The sequence below is a fragment of the Cucumis melo genome, chromosome 7 (genome assembly GCF_025177605.1).
Source record: "Cucumis melo cultivar AY chromosome 7, USDA_Cmelo_AY_1.0, whole genome shotgun sequence".
NCBI lineage: Eukaryota > Viridiplantae > Streptophyta > Magnoliopsida > Cucurbitales > Cucurbitaceae > Cucumis > Cucumis melo.
In genome coordinates, this window is record NC_066863.1 from 25069868 (window position 1) to 25090784 (window position 20917).

The window sequence follows — 20917 nt, forward strand, 5'->3', positions numbered from 1 at the left end:
AAACTACATGATTAGGGAGTTTGGTTGAGGTCGAGTAGATTGTTTTCTTGGCTTATCCTCTCTTGATCTGCATTGGGTTGAATCTATGGTGTGAGTTACATGATATATGGTGAGGTTGGCTCCGACCTTGGTCGAATCGACGGATTGATTTGACTTTGGGCCAAGTCAACCTTCTTGATCCCCTAGGCTAATTTCTTTATTTGGGCATTGTTACTTGTTGGTTTATCTTTCATTTTTAACTTACATGCCTCTAATTCTCTCTAAATTTAATTGAAAAAAAAATTGAGATAATATATTATATAATTCAACAAAAGTTTTTTTTTTATAGAAAATGTAAAACATAATATATAAATACAGTGAATCATGTTGTTTATTAGTAAAGGAATAAATCGAAAGATTTACAAAAGAAAATTATAAGTTTTTACTCTAAAATGATGTAGTTGATCAATTTTTACGAGAACATCCACACTAAAAGATGTCTATACGTAGTATGCGATCCCCTAGACTTATCCTTTTATTTGTATTAGGAATATCCTACTCATAGCGAAATATATAGTCTTAATGCTTGTATCTCGAACACTGTTTTTGCGAATAAAAAATTAGTTAGAGGTTTTTCAGAAGAGGATGATTGGAGAATTTAGAGAAAAAGAAAGAAAGACACCTCAAATAATGTTGAAAAAGATGAGAGGTTGGTTTGGAATTAATTCTATTTAATTTATAAAATGATAATTATGATGGGATGGACATATTTTATAAATCATAATAAGGCTCTCTAAAATATATAGCGGTGCATAGGAAGGCATGCATCCTTTGACCCAGCTGAATTGGATAATGAGGGGTTTCTTAAAAATCATCATGAAAATGTAAACATTAATCTCAAAATGCATGGATGAGACTTCCCTAAGTTTGAGAAGTTGTTCTAATTAAGTCATAGAGTTTGGTCTGTGAAGAAAGTAAAAAGTTTGGTTTTCATTAATGGGTAATTAGGATCGAATCATTCTACACTAATGTCTTTATGATTCCATTATCGTTAGATAGTTTGTTTAATGATAAGATATTGATTGATCAGTGCCTATCAACATCTATCCTGATTTATCGATAAGTGATAGGTAAATATTTTCGTTTATTTTACTATATTTAAAATAACTTTATTTAGATACCATGAAATATTGTAATGTTTACTTTGATTTTTTGATATATATATATAAATGTCACAATAATTTTCTATCATTCAAGGATAAGTTTTTGGACAAGTTCTTTCTTATATAAGAGTCCGTTTGGGATGGTATAAATTATCCTATGGTATGAATATTACATATTTGAATTTTAAACGTTTGAGATGTGATTAATGTTTATTTTTTGGATCCATAGTTGTTGGAAAGTTAAATATTTATGTTTGATCAGTCAATTTTTTATTTTATATATATAAACTAAAATTAAATAGTTACTTAATTAAATGTAATGAAATTAAACAATTAAGTGTAGTTAATATAAATTAAACTTAGAATTATATTATTCTATATATTGTTATACTAATTAATTATACTAATATATTGAATTAAAACAATTAGGTGCCAAGAAAAATTAATATAAGGTCTCAAAATTAGTAGCTCAATTGTCATATACAAATATGTTAATTGATCATTAGAGGTCAGTAATTTAAGTCTCTCATACAATGATAATAATAATAGTAAAACAATGCATCTCTTGCAACTTAGGTTTTGATAAATCATTGTCTTTTATTATTATTATTTAATTTATTTGTTTATAGAAGTTAACCTGATACATAAACACTATCACTTTAATTAATGTCATATTGATAATTAACATTACAACTTGATGTCTTTTTTATTATTTGATTTCTTATTTTATCTGAGCTCTCCGAAGACATTTTTTTTATACTTGATCGCTTATAAATGAAATTTGAAGTTGAGATATGACGAAAATACTAAGAATATTTCAACTTGGTTAAGATATATTTTGGTACACGTTCCATTGACCTACACATCAATGTATTTAGTATAGATGAAGGGGGCTCGAGTCCCCCTACTTTTTATATATACACATATAACTAAATTAATATACCAAATAATACCATTAGCTAGGACTAGTAGTGGTAAAACTATATCATCTAGCTCCCTCTAGATCCAAATTCAAGTCTCACTCTCCTTGTCACTACCCACACACACATATCCTATCTTTAAAAAAGGATGGTACCAAATGACTAGGAATTTCTTTATTAAGCACAAAAATGGAACAACTTCACAATTTCCATAACATAAATACATTACATGTTCATAACTACACCAACCAATTTTGAGGTGGAAACCTTATATTATCTAATTTCTAACTAACATAGCTTCCTTATTGCTGGAGACCTACCAATTATAAAACGCCCATAAGCAAAGAGAATAAATGAAATTTACCTTACCCTAGCTACAATCATATCAATATCAAGCCCTAGATAATTGAGATCATGCTTTAAAATTTGAAGTCAAAGTTGAAGTTTGGATGGTATAAGGTATATAAAAGAGAGAGACTAGTAATTACTATTATGTTATGTGTGTAGAGATTTTGGTTAGGTTTTTAGGGAGGGAATTGGATTGGTATGAACCATACAGCAAACAAAAGGAGGCATCGCAATCATGCAGAGTCCCCCCCACCCCCGCCGGCCCTAAAACACATTTTTTAAATATATATATATAATATATGTAAATACAAACGTTATATATTATATAGTTGTTGGAGTGTGTGTATGTGTATGTGTGTGTGTGTGTGTGTGGTTGATTTTAATTTTATGGGATCGGCTGCCCACTGTCACTGTTAAATGCTATTAATTAATTAAACCCCCATATGTCTTATGCTATCCTATGTTCCTATATGCTACACTACACTCTTCTTTCCCGTTTTTCTCTTTATAAAATCACTTCTAACCTTTGAGGTTTGGGGGTAAATAGGAAAGAAGATTTATAATAGTTTTTACCTAGAAGGTAGTTTATTTTCGTTTTTGTTATAATATATAGTATGTATTTGAATGTTAAATAGTAAAAATTATAATAAGTAGTAAAATATTATAGTAAATAAGGGACTTTTAAATGATATATGTATATACTGTAGCTAATCGAGAAATTTTAAATAACATTTACGATGACAAGAGATGGTTATTATAGTTTTACTTAGTTTATGTCAAAGGCCTTCTTCCAATTTTTGTGTTTAGGATAACTAACTTTTCACACAATATTTTTTTATGGTGATATGATATTGTATCAAGCTTCAGCTTCATACTAAGGATGATAAACTTTTACACATAGTGAAATTTCATTGTGATTAAAGAAAGATTTCTACGAGCTTGTAATAATTTTTTACGTAGTAGATTTTTTTCGATGCATGATATTTTTCTCTCGTTTTAGATTTTCTTTACATTCTTTTAATTTCTCAGCTACTTTGACGTTTATTGTTTTAGAGGATTTTCCTAACCCTTTTAAAAAGTGTTTTTTTTTCATTTATTTGTTATTGTTTCAGACAAAAAATGATCTCAATTTCATGCTTTGAAAATTTTCCTACCTCTCTCTCACTAATAATCCATTCCCACTACTATTTCTTCACTGTTCCTTTGGTTATATACTTTTTTCAAAAGATATTAAATAATAATTAAAGCACTAGAACATCACGCGATAAATCAATCAAATTGTTTAATTTCAGTAGTGAATATAACAAAATTTAGATAAAATTTCGTAGTTTTGTAAGTGATAAACTACATCTCTAATAGGAGTTTATCGATGAGAGAAATTTTACCTTGAGTAGACTTTTTTTAATAACTAGTAAAAGACTTTGTCACTAATAGATTTCTATCAGGGATATAATTTAATTATGATTGGTAATTTCTTTAATAAACTATTGGCCCTAAAAGTGCGTAAACCATCTAGAATATCAAATTATTATTTATATTTTATTTAATAATTTCGATGCAGTTATTTTTGAACATTTTTATGACATATTAAGTAATGGGTATTGTGTACTTTGACATTATCGACAACATAGCATTGGGGTTTCACTTGAAGGCTAGCTATCCAAAGGGGCCTCATCATTAGGTTAGTTGTTTCAAGGATTGATGTCAATAAATTGATTCTTGGCCGTTCTAGAATTTTTTAACTCATGAGTTGAGTTGTATATCAAGAACATTTAACTCGAGAAAATTGGTCATTCTATATGATCTCGTGAAGAAGTGTTCAAACCTTGGACCAATTTCAAGAGGAGCTTTGATTTTAATTAAAGTAGTATGTAGTTGATGTCCAACTCAATCCCTAAGTCAAAATCCAATTGATTATAATATTTTAAGTGTTTGAGAATTAGAAGTTAGTTAATTAACATATCCACAAAGGAGATTCTAACTAATCTCCAACTCTCACTAGCTAGGGTTATTCACATATCAAAATTAAATGATCGTTCCTACACCACAAGAGGGCATATATATTAATTATTAATGACATGAATTATTACAAAGAAATAGTGACGAAGAACAAGGCAAAAGAATAAAAGGGTATAAAGGGTGAAGCCATATATAAAAGAGAAAGGAAAGGGAGGGGGGAACATGCAAATATCCAAAGGAGTTGGGAAAGGAAAAGAAATAAAGAAAGAATAGTAGAGAGGGTATATATATTAAAGGGGACAGAGTATAGTCAGAGAGAAAGGTTTGTTTGGTTTGGGAGTTGCAGTACATAACTGTTGAGAGAACAACAATAAATGAGAGAAGGATGATTATGGCTGAAATTTAGTTAGAAGAGAAAAAGAAAAGAAAACCCTTTTCTTATTTTTTTTTTCAAAAGTTGTTTGTGTGTGTGTATCATATATGCGTGTTGGAGATTGGTACATATAAAAAAGAGAGAGTAGCCCTACCTACCCATTCTGCTACTATTCACTGCATGGCCTTTGTTTTTAGCTGCTACTTTCCCCCTACATTGCATGCCCTCCACTCATAACTCAGCACACTCATTTAAACACTAATCAATGAATTGGTGAGACAATATATATATATATATATAAATATTATGATATCAATTCTTACATTATTCTACACACCATCCCCTATAACTTTACCCTATATATATTGCCTAAACCTTTCTTCCTCCCTCCTTACGCTAGCTATAACATTTATAGCCCCCACATAATACAACCCCTTTTCTCTTTCACTATTCCAGCAAAAAAAAAAAAAGTGTATATATATATATATATATATATATATTGGATAATACTTATTTTTGTACATCGTCGCTCTCATTAAGTTGTCAAATTAGAATTTATCACGTGTTGAATTATCCTTATTTCTCTTTTGAAATTATTTTAATTAAATTTTGATGTGAGAGGTGAGTGGAGGATGTATGGAGATGGGTGCATTTTGAGATGCATATTCAAGTGTGCTACCCTTTCAACAAATACTTAGGTGCATTTCACTTTGGTAAGAAACATAAAAAATGATGTCAAAATATTTTAAGAAAAAATCGAGAATAAATTTTGTTATATGTGGTAAATTATGACCAAACATTTTTATGGGTGTATAAAGATAACCATTGTCTGTGAAGACAGAAAGAAGATGTTCTAGTGTAGCTACTGACCCATCTATATCTTTTTTTAGGAAAAAGTGGAGGAATTTTGGTCCATTAGTTTGAAAATGTTAGTATTTTTAGTGAACTCGGGACCTTTTGTCCACAAATATATATAGGTGCTAGTTGAGCTAAGCTCATGTTGGCAAAATTATTTTATATAACTAATTGCAATTCAAACCCTTAACTTGATTGTTAGAAAGTGGAGAGTTTGATTTCAATTTAGTTTTTAGAATGTTTATAATTTTACCCAGTTTTGATTTATGCTCTCTAGATTTCTAGATTCATATTTTTCACTTCAATTTTTCATCTAACTGTATTCACCTTTTATGTTTGGCATTGAGGTCTATTAATTAATTTTAAAGAATTATATGAATTATAATAAATCAATTAGTTTCCCTATTTTCCATCATTATTAAAATTGAATTTCTTCATAATTATTTTATATTAATTAATAAACATTAATTTCAAATATTAAAAGTGAATATTTAATAAACAATTAAGTGTAAAATTTAAAATTTGAAACAAAAGTTAAATATCAAACTTAAAATTGTAATATATTTTTTTAAAAAAAAAAAAAAAACGAGAAAATAGGGATTTTAGTAGTTGCATCTAGATATATTTCTTAATTAGGTAAAAATTGTAGCCTTTAGTTTCAAAAGACTAAAATGTAATCAACTCAACACGTAAGGACTAACAATAACAAAATTTTGAAACTTAGGGACCACACAAAAAATTAAACTCAAAACCTAGGTGTCGAGAATCTTTCTCCCCAAGATATGTATCATGGATTAGATAAACATAAAATATTATTTTGATGTCTTTTTCGTGTTTGACCCTCAGCATCTCCCTCAAAATGATATCTCTCTTAACGTCGAATGCTCAAAAGAAAGAAAGAAAGAAAAAAAAGAAAAAAAAAAAGAGATTGTTCCACCTCTCTTCTATCATTAATTGCATCTCAAAATGCATCCTAATTAGTTCATTTGAATACAATTTAATAGATAAGATATTTGTTGATTAACTTCTTTACAAAGAATTCATTTTGAATTCACAAGTTTGAACTGAAAAAGAAAAGAATAAAGTGGAGATTTTCTCACTACTCTTATATGGAGTACTTTCCAATCGTTTTACCTTATGTGTGCACCAAACTAAGTTGATATACATCCTTATATATATCTTATTAATTTCATTATTTCTTCATTTAATTTCACCTCCTTCTGAACCTGAGATATGGCGAGGAGTACATCAGGAATGTGTCAACTTCAATTCAAATACTATATTTCAATAATACTCTTTTCTCACTCATTATGCTTCGATTTTTTACAAGTACTTTTACAAAGAATGTTTATTGTATATTTAGCTCTACCCCTCTCTCTCACTCAAGTAGAGATTAGATAAAGGAAGAAAGAAAAAGAAGACAAATGATATATTTAATCCAATGTTTAATAACTTTGGAATATTCTTCTTCTTCTTCTTCTTCTTCTTCTTCTTCTTCTTCTTCTTCTTCTTCTTCTTCTTCTTCTAAAGAAAAGAACAGTTTATGCTTTTATTCAACTTTTCAACTAAAAGTATCCATCATTTATTTATTAAATATTATATCAACTTATAGAAGAGGTAAAACCAAGAGTTTCATAATCACAAGGAAACCTGCAAGTTGTATTAATTGAAGAATAAATTAAATTGTTAAACCTTGTGAATAAACATCCCCTCCCCCCCATGAAAAGTTAATATGTAGCACCAATAAGATTGACAATAATTAATTAAATTCTAAATGATATATATATATATATATATATATATATATATATATATATATATATTTATATTGAAGTATTGCAAAAGCAATGTTAGAATGTTTGACAGCAGAGTATATATAGAGAAATTCCTAAAAGATGTAACATTGTCAAAATTACCAGATACACACCTTGGGAAAGATCTCTCAAAACCTATAATATCCAACACCAACTTGGCTTCTTCTGAGTGTGATATATTCTCATCAAACATAACGAAAATGGGGGAATTAATTTTGCTCCCACTGCCAGATTTATATATATATATATATATATATACACATATATATATATCCAAAAACTGCACAATAACACCAAAGAAAAGAAAAAAGAGAGAGATGAACAAATATCATAAGAACAAGAATAATTCATATATATTCAAATAAATATATAATACTTCTTCTCAAGAAAAAAAAAAAAAAGATTTGTTGTCTTTTTGTAGTAATTGTATCAACTAGATTTCTGTTTTCATTTTTTATTAAGTAGAATTTAAGTGTGTGAAAATTAATATGTACCTTTATGGAAATAAATAGTGTCAGACATATTAATTAAAGGAAGGATGCTGCTTGATCCCAGATTTCAATTGATCAATATCTATAACATTATTATTATTATTATTATTATTATTATTATTATTTGTGTCTTCCCATTTTGTTTGTTATTGGCTTAGCTGCTATGTTTTTTGGTCCAAACAATGCTTTAATATTTCGACCAATAACCCTAATTTCTAGCCTAGAGAAATTAATGACTCTTATTATTACACTGACAATTCTTTTTTTCTCTTTTTAGGGACAAGGGCACAAAGGAAAAATGGTGAGTGAGAATTCAAATTTACAAATAATAAATCTAAGGGTGTAACACTCAAATAACCTAGTGTGTATATATAAAGAGAGGAATCTTAATTCACTATCTAGGTCAGTAATTATATCTGTCAAGTTTTGAATTCAAACACTTACAAAACTAGCCTATTTCTTTATTTTTATTCTTTTATCGAAAAATATACATACGTTCGAGGTTAGGAGGAGTACCGGGAAGCACCCTCAACAAACCCGACCTAGGAAGTATAGCATTTCTCTCTAATGCTACATTGAGAGAAAGGCATAGAAGAAAGAAAAACCCTCTAATGAGGGAGGTTTTTTCTTTAAGTACAACAATTATTGGAGGTTTGAGGATTTTTAAACCTCGCACCCTTATGATGAAAAGTAATGTTAAATATGGTTAAGCTAAGCTTGGTTTGCCAATAAAGATGTCTCTTGATAATAACGATAATCATGTTTTTGTGGATTAGACATGATACAAATTTAAGGTACTTTTTGAGAGAACGTTTCTCTCCAAAAGTAAACAATATAAGAGAGAAAAATATTGTAAGGGTGTAAAACTTGATGAATGAATGAGACTTCAGGATATTTAAAGTGATTTCTATGTTTTAGTACTGATCCTAAATGTTTTCCCTTTATGAAACTAACCCCAAAATCACTTCATCATATATAATTTATTTGTAATGGTCAATAGGAAATTTCTTATACACAAACTTTTCATATAGTCACTACACTGTCATAAAGCAAGAAAACTATACATATCTCAGAATTACTCCAATGTTTAAAAGCTTTAATTCATGTCAAAACAAAGAATTTTGGATATGGAAAACTACTACATCAATTCTATATAATTTTATGGACAACATATCTTTTCATAATTATTAAAAAACTAATAAAAGAACAAAAAAAACAAAAAACGAAAAACGAAAACAAGAACTTTATCAAACAAGGTCCAAATATCTTATTTAAAGTCCTAATTAACCTGAACATATAATTCTATATACTAGTTAAGGTATATATAACTGTAATGAAAAGAAGTTATATTATTGTAATGAAAAAAAGTTAACATCATTAAGCTTCTAAGTTGAAAGTACTTTTAGTCCTTTTAAGAGCAGAATGCTGCTAAATATTTGGCACACAATAAATACTTAAATCAAGGTTTCTTTCTGAAATTGAGAAATGGTATATATGTGTTCTTTTTGTGTGTGTAATTGTGCAATAAATGACCTGAAAAGAAGGGATTTTAGGTGATACCATTTAATTAACTTGGCTAACTAGTCATTGGTTCACTCAATTAACCCTTTTTTTGTCAACTGCATCCTTTAATTATGGCTAATTGATTGGCATCAATCCCACCAAAAAGTATTAAAAAAAATGTGTTAAATACCGCAACAACTCTCATTTTAAAACTTTTTTTTTTTATAATAATATTTAACACGGACCATAGAAATCTGTATATCGGGACATATCAATTAGGTTGATATTCTTTTAACACCATCCTTTGCTCCAAAACCAAAACTTTCATTTTACCAAAACTTTCATTTTACCAAAATTTTCATTTTTAAACTTTGTTGCAGAAATTATATTGATCATTCAATGTTTGATTTTCATAACATGAATCATATAGATCTCAAGATTTTTTTAGTAAAAAAACAATGAAATAGAGCAGTTTGCTACAATGGATCACAATGCAGCTGAGAATGAAAATATACTATTTAAAAAGAATGAAAAAAAAAAATAATTTATCAAATTTTTACTATTCAGTACAAAAACACACACAAATGTACTTTTCATTATCATCATTGCTGATTAAAGTTTGGAGAGGGTAAGAAAATGAAAATTATTAAAAATAATCATGACTATATGATATAATCGTTGCGTAAATCGTCAAATTTATAAGAGAGAAATGATAAAAATATCTTAAATTTGTATCCAACCACGATAAAAGACAAGATAGTAGATTATCAAATCAAGTCATTTGGTTTTTTAAGAGGTCATTAAAAAATGTTTAATATAATGAATCAAGAGAATGTGTAAAATTAGTTAATTTAATTAATTATATGACATTAAACTAACCTGTTTAAAAGGCCATCTCTCAGCAACACTTTATCTGTCAAAACCTCTGCATGGGCTTTACAATTTGTCCAAGGAATTAGAGACAGCAATCACCACCTATAGAGAAAAAAACATAAGAAACAAAGTTTAATTCCACAATTTTATGTTCAAGAACAACAACATGGAATAAATTGAATTGAGATGAGATCATGAATGGATGAACTTTTTGTTTTTTTTTTTTGATAGAAAATAAAATTTAATTAACAACACCATTTGTTTGTGCTTTAATTTTCATTCACTAAAACTTACATGCTCTATGAACTCTTGTTGCTGAAGTTTAATCCAAAAATAACCTACAAAAAAACTTGAGATTACAAAACCAAAGAAAAAAAGAAAAATAAAAAAGAGGTATGATCATAATGTAGCTAAAACTAGAAATTTAAACTTATAACTCAACATTTTACACATTGATTTTCCTTGTTCATATGTGTTTGATGTAAAATTGAGTTACTAACATGATTCTTCCTACATGAATGTAGCCATAAAAAATTAAGGTTAAAGGGAAAAAAAAAAGGGAAACAATGACTAAAATAGAGTAAAATTAGGTATCTTACTGTTCGATATTCGTCTTCATTTGTCCAAGAAGCTTTGTTTTTTCTTTGGAGGTGTGGATTCAGTTTGTCAAGTACCAAAATCAAAAGACGACATTGACGACATCGACGACTTCCCTTTCTCAAAGAACTCCATAGTTGATATATTATCATTGCTCGTGGGCATCTGCATCGTCATCGGCGTCAGCATCGGCATCGGCATTCCATTATAAACATGAAATTGCGACGACGACGTCATTGTCTTCGAAGTTGTTGCTACGTCACACTCATCATCAGATACTTCACATTCCATGTCAACACCAAAAAGCCTCAACGTCGTCTTAGCCGCAGACGTTCTTCCAATTCCACTACCACCACCAGTACCATTACCACCATTTCCATCCACTACTACTGGCACCGACTCTATCTGCGGTGGTGCGATTGGGGATCTCAAATGGTAAAAAACCGATGCTCCACCATACGAACCGTCAAGATAACGATTATGATGATGATGATGATGATTATATGTATTATGAAATAAACTGACATTATTATTATACTGTGGCAAGTGGAGGACGTGGTCCCTTTGTAAAGATAAGGGTGTGGCCACTGGGTTATTATTCCACTGGCTATGAAGCTGAAAATGGTGATGATGAGGAGGAGGAGGAGGAAATTGGGCGGCACTGGTGCCACCGTCATGGCGGTGGAAATGAAAAGGCATGTCGACAGCCGGGTGCGGAGGACGGCGTCGCCAATCGATAAAAAAACGATCTTGATTACGATGAAGGGGTCTTTGAAAAGAAACAATATCACCAGCATCGAGCCTTTTGTCTTTGACAAAGCGGCTCCAACCTTTAGTCATGACATAGCTTTGGCTACTAGTCCAGTAAGAGTAACGAAACCGCCATAGTTTACCGCAACGATCTTCAAAGTTTAAGAGAAGACCTTTTTCGTTTGATGAAGAATCAAGTGGGAAGTATTTTTCAGCATGTTGTTTTGGGATAACTAAACGGTTTAGTTTCCCCACATCGCTTGGCGTTACAACTTTGTCAAACATATGCTCTTTCTCTACAAAAATAGAACAATTATTGTTGTTGCTGCTGTTGTTGTTACAAGATTCTTCTTCCATTTCTTGATCTTGTTGTTGTTTCCGTTGTTGTTGTTCGTCATCAAAATCTCGGATTCTTCTGTCTTTGTTGTTGTTGTAGTCATGATGATGAAATCTAGAAGATGATGAAGCAAAATCATCCATGAATTTGGATATGGATCTCCAAAGAACAAATTGCCAAGTAGAGTTAGGGTATATATATATATAACACACTATATTAAATATTAGAGAAAAATTACATCAAAAGTAAAAACCGGGAAAACCCCACAAAAGAAAAACTAAGAAGTTGAAGAGAAACAAGAATGAAACACAAAACCCAGATGGAAAAATTGAAACTTCTTTTGAAAGAGAGGGTTTTTTTCTTTCTCTTAGGGAGCCCAGAAAGGGATATAATAGAGAGAAGAAGTATGGTATGGTAAGGTATTGAATAAATAATAATAATATCTGATATTTTATTTTTGAGAGTTATGGTAATGAAAGGAGAAGAGGGTCCCCTTGTATTGACCTGGTTGGGCTCATGTGAGGCTGTCTGTGTCAACATCCCTGTAGCCTAGTTTATATATACACTAAGTTTTCTTTTTCCTATTTTTTTCTTTTTGATTAATAAATAAATAAATGAAGATGAAAATTTAATTAATAAGAACAAAACCCATATAGGGGAGGGAGGGAAGTGGCTCAAAAAAAAAATGACAGCTGTGTTTAGAGAGACCATGAGGTTATTATTGGAATATATAATTCCTCAACTGGGCAAAAAAAAAAAAAAAAACTACACAACCCCACATATAATTAAGGACCATTTTTAATTTTTTTTAAACGTTGAATTATATATGGTATGGTCCCTCGAGTTGTGTCTTCTACGTCTTTTTTCTTTTACAGCATTTACGAAGATAAGAGGATCGAACTTTTGACATTCAAAAAAGAAAACGAAGTAGATTACGTTTGTAAAGTTTACATTAACCTATTTAAACTATAAGATGATACTTGATGTAGAAGTTTTTCACCGTTAATTATCGATTAGTGTATAGTTAGTAGCTAACTTTTTTTCTTTCTTATTAGTCTAAATGTAATTGACTTAATTAACCAATTCAGATATAGAATTAAGTTGTTAATTTTGAATCCTAATATCTCATCTCTTTGTTGTTGAACTAATAAAAGATACTTTAATTACATTGTATAAAGTATAAACTTTTTGATGTAGTCAAAAATTGGAAAGTGTTTATCAATTTCTAAACTTTTGATGTGATGTCTCCCTCTAGCTTTTGAAGTTTAGAAAATAGTCAATGAATTCTTATAAAATTTTCGATGTTCTTTTGTGATAACTAGGGTCGAACATAATTAATTCATAAATTTTTGTATTTAATTATTAAACAAGCATAGCTTTTGTATTATCAATTTGACGTCAAAATTTTTATTAAATTTTAAATTTTTAATATCAAGATTAATAGATCTCTAACTCTAAAACACGACGAGAGTGTTAAAAAAATGTCAAAACATAATTAAAATGTGTTAATGTACTTTGTGGTCACAAACTCCCTCTAAGGTGTGGTTTCACTTATTTTAGCTTATTCTCTTTTCATCTTTTGTCTTTTTAATTATTACACAATTCCCAGGCAGCTTCCATAGCCTAGGGTTTGACTACCTCACCCTACTTTACTACATGTCTATATAATAATTAAAACCAAGATTAGCAACTCCTACTTACTTAGTTTTATATAATCAACAACAAAGAGAGAGAGAGGGAGAGAACTTAAATAAAGGGAGAATGACAAATGGAAGCAGTTGGAGGAAGTGATTGTGATTAAAGAAATTAGAGAATGAATAAAGAGGAATTGATTATAATTATAAGGTAGGAGTCTTAATTAAGCTTCAATTTCAAGCTGCCAACACAGCTTTTAATTTCTTTAGGGCTATATGTTATACATTATATGATCAAATGCTTGTTTTAGGAAACCCCTTTGTGAACCAAAACCCACTCCCACACTGCTTCAAAAAAAAAAAAAAAATCAATTGAATTATGCTTTATTTTGAACATTTTTTAAGAGAGAAAGAATTAGACAAATTGAATATGGTTTTAAAAAATATAGCTTTTCCTAAAGTTTTCTTTTTAGTTTTGATCCAAAAACTTACTCAAAATTATTCAAACAATTGCTCCCTGAGTTGCCAGCTTTTATAGCACACAAAGTTCTTCACTATGGACGCTTATTTTCCATGAATATATATAAATACATTAAAGAAAAAGAATTAGAAAGTCAATTTCTTTAGTAATTGTAGTTTGAATTTGAGTTTGATTTTAATTTGGCATCACCAACCCTCTTTTGATTTTGAAAGTATTAGTTATATATTGAATGTGAACAATTATTTCAAAATAAAAAAAATAATTCGAATTGGTTATGATACTATATGATGAACGTAGATGAGTGTGTTACAAATGTGTCAACTAATTCCTCCTTTTTCAAGTATTTTGTTAAAGGAAGAAGTGCCATGTTCAATTTATATCTTTTGTAAGTTATTATTTAGGATTATTTCCGCTCTATTTCATTAAACTAATTCAAAATTATCTCAATAAAAGTGTAATCTTCCGATAATAATATCACCGAAGGTAGCAAGAAAACACAACACACACTTTTTTTTTCTCTATGAATAGCAACTTATATTTGATTAGTGTATTTCTCTCTAATTAAAAGAAAACTTATACACAAAGAAGTCATCTATATTATATAGTTTAATTTATTTTAAGAATATTTGTAAGTATATCAAAATATTTTTTTTAATCTATGGTGATATTTGCTATATATTTATAAATACTTCAAACAATTATGCCATTTAAAATATATTTGCTAATTAAAATGTGATAGGCACTAAAGAATAGAAATCAAACTCTATTTTGAGAAGATATTTTATATTTAAACTTCCTTTTTGGTGCTTTAATACCTTTTTCTTTTTTAACAACACTACATCTTTTATTAATTTTATTTACCAATTTTAGATTTGTAAAAAAAAAAAATCAAAATCAAACAATGGGATTGAAATGATATATATATATATATATATATATATTTCATAACCATAATTTGTCCTATGCATGTGTATTAAATAAATAATAAAGCAAACACCAAAGTGAATTAGCTTTTCACATATATAATTTTCTTTTTTCTAAAAGATAATGTTTGTATAGAAAACAAGTTGAAGATAGAAAATGACAAACCCTTTCCATATTAAATTCCCGCCCGTGAATTAAATAGAAAAAACAAAAAAAGGTAAACAACTTTAACTTGTAGTTGCCACAAAATTAAAATTCCAAAAATTAATTAAAAGAATAACCTAATTAATTTCTTCTCATTATTTATATTAAATTACAAGTTTTTGTTCTCTAACTTTAGTTTTGGTTTAATAAGTCATTGGAAGTTTGTCGTAATCATCTTTATTTCACTAGTAACCGACATCATTTATCATTTTAAAGGTAGAAAGTCTTTTAAACAAATTAATTACTTTATTTTCAATTGAACCAAACAGAAAAAGGAAAGAAAGAAAAACCATTATAATTTTCAACATAGTGGCCACTGCTCTTTGGTGTATCTGGTTAGAAAGAAACAACATAACGTTCAGTAGTAAAGAGAAAGTTTCATCTGAACTTTAGGAAGACATCAAAGCACTCACAGGCTTATGGGCTAGTACATCCTCTTTTTTCTAAGAATACTCACCTAGTTTAATTGCTTTAAATCTCAACGGTTCCATGTAACTCATATTTCTCCTGTATTTTGTTGGGTTGTTGGGCTTCTCTAGCCCTCTTTTGTTTGCTTCATGCTACTTATCTCTTTATATTAATAAAACGGGAGTGCTAAGAGGGTATCCATCTAATGGAGATGTCCTGGTGCAATTACTTATATGTTTTTTTTTTTAATAAAACAGAACAAACCAAACTCAAATGAACGAAAGAGTACGTGAAAAAGACAAAATTGATGTTATTTTTCCATCCAGTTTGATCTTTGAAGGTGAAATTGGGTGGAGAAATTCGCAGTCAAAAGATAGAAGGTTCAATCTCAACCTCTCTGATTTTGAAATTTCAACTTTTGAGTTAATAACATCATCGAACTTTGAAAAATATCAAATATATTTATGAAGCATTAGACACAAAATTGAAGGTTTAACATGTTTTTTTCCAAAAAAATCAAGAATACAAACCCTTTAATTACAAACAATAAAAAACCCAAATTAGGGGATGGGATTCAATGATTTAGAGAGTAAAAAATTCTAAATATATTGACATTCAAAATCTCAACATTAATTTATTCCCACACCCATATAATTAATTACTATCAAATATATCAGCTGGCAATTTTAGTTTATAAATTACTCTATAGACTATAGACTATTGTCACATGAAGGTTATGGAGAGGATTATTAGTTTAGTAAGTTTAAGAAAAAGAAAATAGTTTTAATTAATGATTATAATCTCTTGGCTAGTTGTGGATTATCTCTTATCCAATGTTTTGTTTAATAGTTAATTAAGAGTACATGTGTTTTAGCAAAATATGTCAGGTGACTTTTCAGGCTATGGAATGCTTAATTAGTTTTGGAAAAATTACAATACTCTAATAATTAATTTGAAGAGGTTTTCAGATTTAATTAATGTTAATTGCTACTTGGGGTCTTGTTTTTTTTAGTAATATAATTAAGTGTAGGTCTCTTTGGTTTTGGTTTTTTAATCAATTAGTTTATTGTGTTTTGTATACATGAGGAAAGTACAGGTGTGTGTGTTGAAGAAATAGTTTCTAATGTTTTAAACAATAATTTATTTCATTTTAAAAAAAATTCACTTAATTCAATCCATCATAATCAAATTAATTTCTAGTTTATCGAAAAATGGTTAGAAGATCTTTACGAATATAACAAAATTTTGAAACCTATCGATCATAAATAATTTCTTTTTATTATTTTATAAATATTTTGATTATATTGAAAACAATTATTCGAAAAAGAATTCAATTTCAAAACAACTTTGATTTCAACGTTGAAGTTAATTGAATTCAATTTCAAAACAACTTCTATAATTTTGAGTTTTGTTTCAATGCAAGGAGTACGATATTTTGAAATTTAGATATTAGATATAATATATATTCAAAATCGTTTAGACCAAAAGGGTATATGTCTATGGTTTGTGTCTTCTTTCCTTTCAACCTCACATGCCTAAACTAAGAAGCATGACATATATACATATACATATATATATATATATATATATAGGTGTATCAAACATCCCACTAGGTGGGTACCCTTTTAGCACCTTTATAATCCTTTCAAATATACTCGACAGATTTGAGATATATAACTATACAAATATTGTTGTTTATAAATCTAGAAAAAAAAATGCTTTAAAGGCCTTTTTTTGGAATGAAAAAAAATAAAGATAGTTAAAATATGAAAATTTGAAAAACATTTATAAGTATCACAAAACCAATCTCATAGTTTTTTTTTAAAATATCTAAATTGTGAAGTTTTGTTTAAAATTTGTGAGTACTTTTAATTTAGATTTAAAATTTTAAACTTTTGTGTTGGTTAATTAACATTATTTATTTTGTATACACTCAACTAAATAGACTTATCAGTCCATTAAAAGTAAGAAATGTTAAGATTGAATATGGTGATGTCTTATTTGAATATTTTTATTCAATTTTGTGGACAATTTATTAATATATCCAACTAAATCATATTGACTCAACTAAAGTTTTGAAAATTACTTCTAACTTTAAAATTCATATAGACCAAGCTGAAATTAAAACTAATTTCTAATCATAGAAGAAAGCATCAAAACCTTTTTTAAAAAATATAGGGTTTATTTTTTTTTCTTTTATCTTTTTCTTTTTAAGTTGAATGAGGTAACCCTAACTCACAAATATTAACTAAGGAGATAAGTTAAGTTGAAACTATTGTATTAATCTTATAAACTTTTTTAAGCAAGAAACAAAGGACATAATTACGAGTGTAAGCTCAAATACAACAATGTTAGGTACATTATCAGGTTCAACATAACACTGCGGTTAATGTTCTATAGACAATTTGACTGGACAAAAAACAATATGATCTTCAATGATAATCATATTAGCCTTATGGAATCCTGGGAAAGCATTCTAAACTTTGTTGGCATGTGGTCGAGCAGATATCTCCTCTTTCGACATTATAGTCAAAGTACAATATTGTTAAATTTAGATGCATTTAGCTACTAACTCTTGTACTTGGTTTTTTGGCTTCGCCCTAGCCCCATTATGTGTAACTTCCTATTTTTAATAAAATGGAGTTATGTAGCCTATATCTATAGACCCCATAACTTGTAAGTTTCCTTTTAAAAAAAAAATAGGGGTGATAACACGATAGATCGAAAAACGAGCTGATCGACCAAAACTAGCATAATCGAAGACGATCGATTAGAGATAAGGAGGGGTTTGATTGGTTTTCGATTTGTGAAAATTCAAACCAAGTACATATTTAATAAAAATCCAAAGGCTTAATTAAATGTACTTAAACCGGATGACCAACTAAACGATGGTGGGTTTGTACTCTCTTTCACTGTCAAAATTGGTTGAAACATTTACTAAAAACCTACTATAGTCGTCATCTTGGTGAGTTTAGTCATAAAACCAATTATGACCCACAAATTCTCTCCAAAATAGATTAAAAACCAAGAAAGAAACAAAAACGTTATGAACCCATTTTTTTAACTTAGGAAAATGAGTGTGTGAGAGAGAGAAATGGGGTGGGCACACAGACAAATAATTTGGCCTTTAATTAACTTTCATATTAGTCAAAGTTGGGTCTAATTGATAATCATTCACTCACCAGATCATACCATCATATATATATATATATATATATATATATATATATATATATATATATATATATATATATATATATATATATTAACATATGTTATGGAGACAGGGCTGATTCCTATGTCTATGGTTTTTAGAACACAAAATAACACATATTTGGATATCATCACTATAATTCCAATTTCATGACACAACATTCAAGTAGTACTCCTTTTTCTTTTTCTATATACATAATTTATGAATAATAATATCTATATATATTCTAAGATGAAGGGTATCAAATAAAACTATACAATACACACATTCACACCATATGAGTCAGTCCTTGAAGAAACCAAAAAATTTGATGCATATTGGGATTATTTAAAATAAAGAATCAGGTCCATGGTGTCAGTTTAGCCAGACAAAAAGAAGAACCCCCATAACCCTAAGTTCATCAACATTTTTTTTTCTCTTTAATTTGCTATCTAATCTTTTATTTATTTGTTACCTAATTAAGCTACTATACCTATCTATCAATAATCTCTAATATTAAATTACAAGTTTAGTCCTAATAGATCATTGATTTTGACCTATTTAATATATATATATATATATATATATATACATTTTTAAAAAGATTCACCTATCTACGATTTTGGAATATCTAAATTAGAGATCAGTTATCAATTTATGTATCAGGTACATGTGAAAAAAAGAATCAAATTGTAACCTAAATTTGGTAAGTTTATATATTAATTTTTCGACTTAGGTAAGGTAAGTGTTACAATTTACTCTCTGCTCATGCAAATTCATCCATTAAATTTGGAAAACCAATAATGTAAAAACCGCCAAGAACTCACGAATTTAACAAATATCATCAACTAAACTTTGATTAATTCACATAATTAACCATTAAATAATAGATCCACGAAAATTATAAATTCTAGTTTAGAAAAAATTATTTGTATAAAATCTACCAATATATGTTTTATAGCTGATTAATTAAATTCAGGGTTTTGAAAAACAAAATGATATCAAAACCACCTTGTAAAAATTATTTGCCAACAATGAATCCATAATTATATGGACTATGAAGTTTGGAAGGCCTCCAAAACCTAAATTATTTTCATAGGTTATTATTTAACGTTATTTAGGATTTTGACTATGTAATTTATAATGTGTTATATAAACTTCTCTCATTGTGCTTAAAGACGCAAAATCTAATATATTTTTCTCCTTAGTAATAAAATGGGTCATTCTCTATATATAAAAATATATACCATACTACTAATGAACCATGTAAATCATTGCATAGAATTTTGTTGTTTATATTTATTTGTGGATTATTTCATAAAAGACAACAAATAAAACAAATGAAGAGAAATAGAAAAACGGCAACGAAAACATAATGAAGTACGGTAAGGAAATGGTCCATAAAAGCTAGAGAAAAAAAAAATCGGAGAAACAAAGATATTCATCTACTGGAGTGCTCTGGTATACCTACTGACTCATTGCATATTTTAAAATAATAATAATAATACAAGATGAGTATAAAACATTATACAAATAAAATGTTGGAATACCTTGAATTTATTATAAGAAGCTTCAACTACCTCTAAAACTTAAGATATTTTTGTACTTGTCACATTTATACATCATTTGCAAATTTAACCCTAGAGTTTAAAGTGCACTATATAAATCTGATCTAACCCTAAAGACACATTCTTGATGTGCAATCTAATTTACGTATTCTATCTGATAATAAATTTGCTGTCCAGTTAATAAAACCACATAAATTTTTATGTTACTTTCTACCCTTTTATCTTTCTATGTTGATTATTTCACAACCAACAAGAAACCATACAAAGGAAACTAGAAATTAAAAATGAAACTTAAACTTAATGAAATGAAGTAAATGGTCCATGAAAAGCCTGATAGAAGTGAGTATAAAAGATTATTTATCGAAAATGTCGGAATCTATTATAAAAATAATTTCAAACACCTCCAAAATCTAAGTTATTTTCATATTTGTCATATTTTACATTATTTTACATTATTTTTTATCCTAGAGTTTCGAATGTATTATATAAACACTCTAACCCTAAATAAAGACATACAATCTAATATATATATATATATATTCT

At 28.3% G+C, this 20917-nt stretch overlaps 1 protein-coding gene across 10 annotated transcripts; it reads right to left on the minus strand.

The window, feature by feature from the left end:
- Positions 1-6799: 6799 nt before the first annotated feature.
- On the minus strand, positions 6800-12370 carry LOC103493163 (B3 domain-containing transcription factor NGA2-like). 10 transcript variants are annotated; one of them, XM_051087152.1, is made up of 5 exons: positions 10878-12370; positions 10573-10616; positions 10285-10380; positions 7525-7691; positions 6800-6823 (listed from the first exon to the last, which is right to left on the minus strand). In XM_051087152.1, the coding sequence occupies exon 1, from the start codon at positions 12103-12105 to the stop codon at positions 10945-10947; it is 1161 nt and encodes a 386-aa protein (XP_050943109.1). In that variant the 5' UTR covers positions 12106-12370; the 3' UTR covers positions 6800-6823; positions 7525-7691; positions 10285-10380; positions 10573-10616; positions 10878-10944. The 10 variants fall into 10 exon arrangements, with proteins under 10 accessions (XP_050943109.1, XP_050943108.1, XP_050943107.1 ...); XM_051087151.1 differs by lacking the exon at positions 6800-6823 and adding an exon at positions 6880-7106; XM_051087150.1 differs by lacking the exon at positions 6800-6823 and adding an exon at positions 6880-7109.
- Between the last annotated feature and the right edge of the window lie 8547 nt (positions 12371-20917).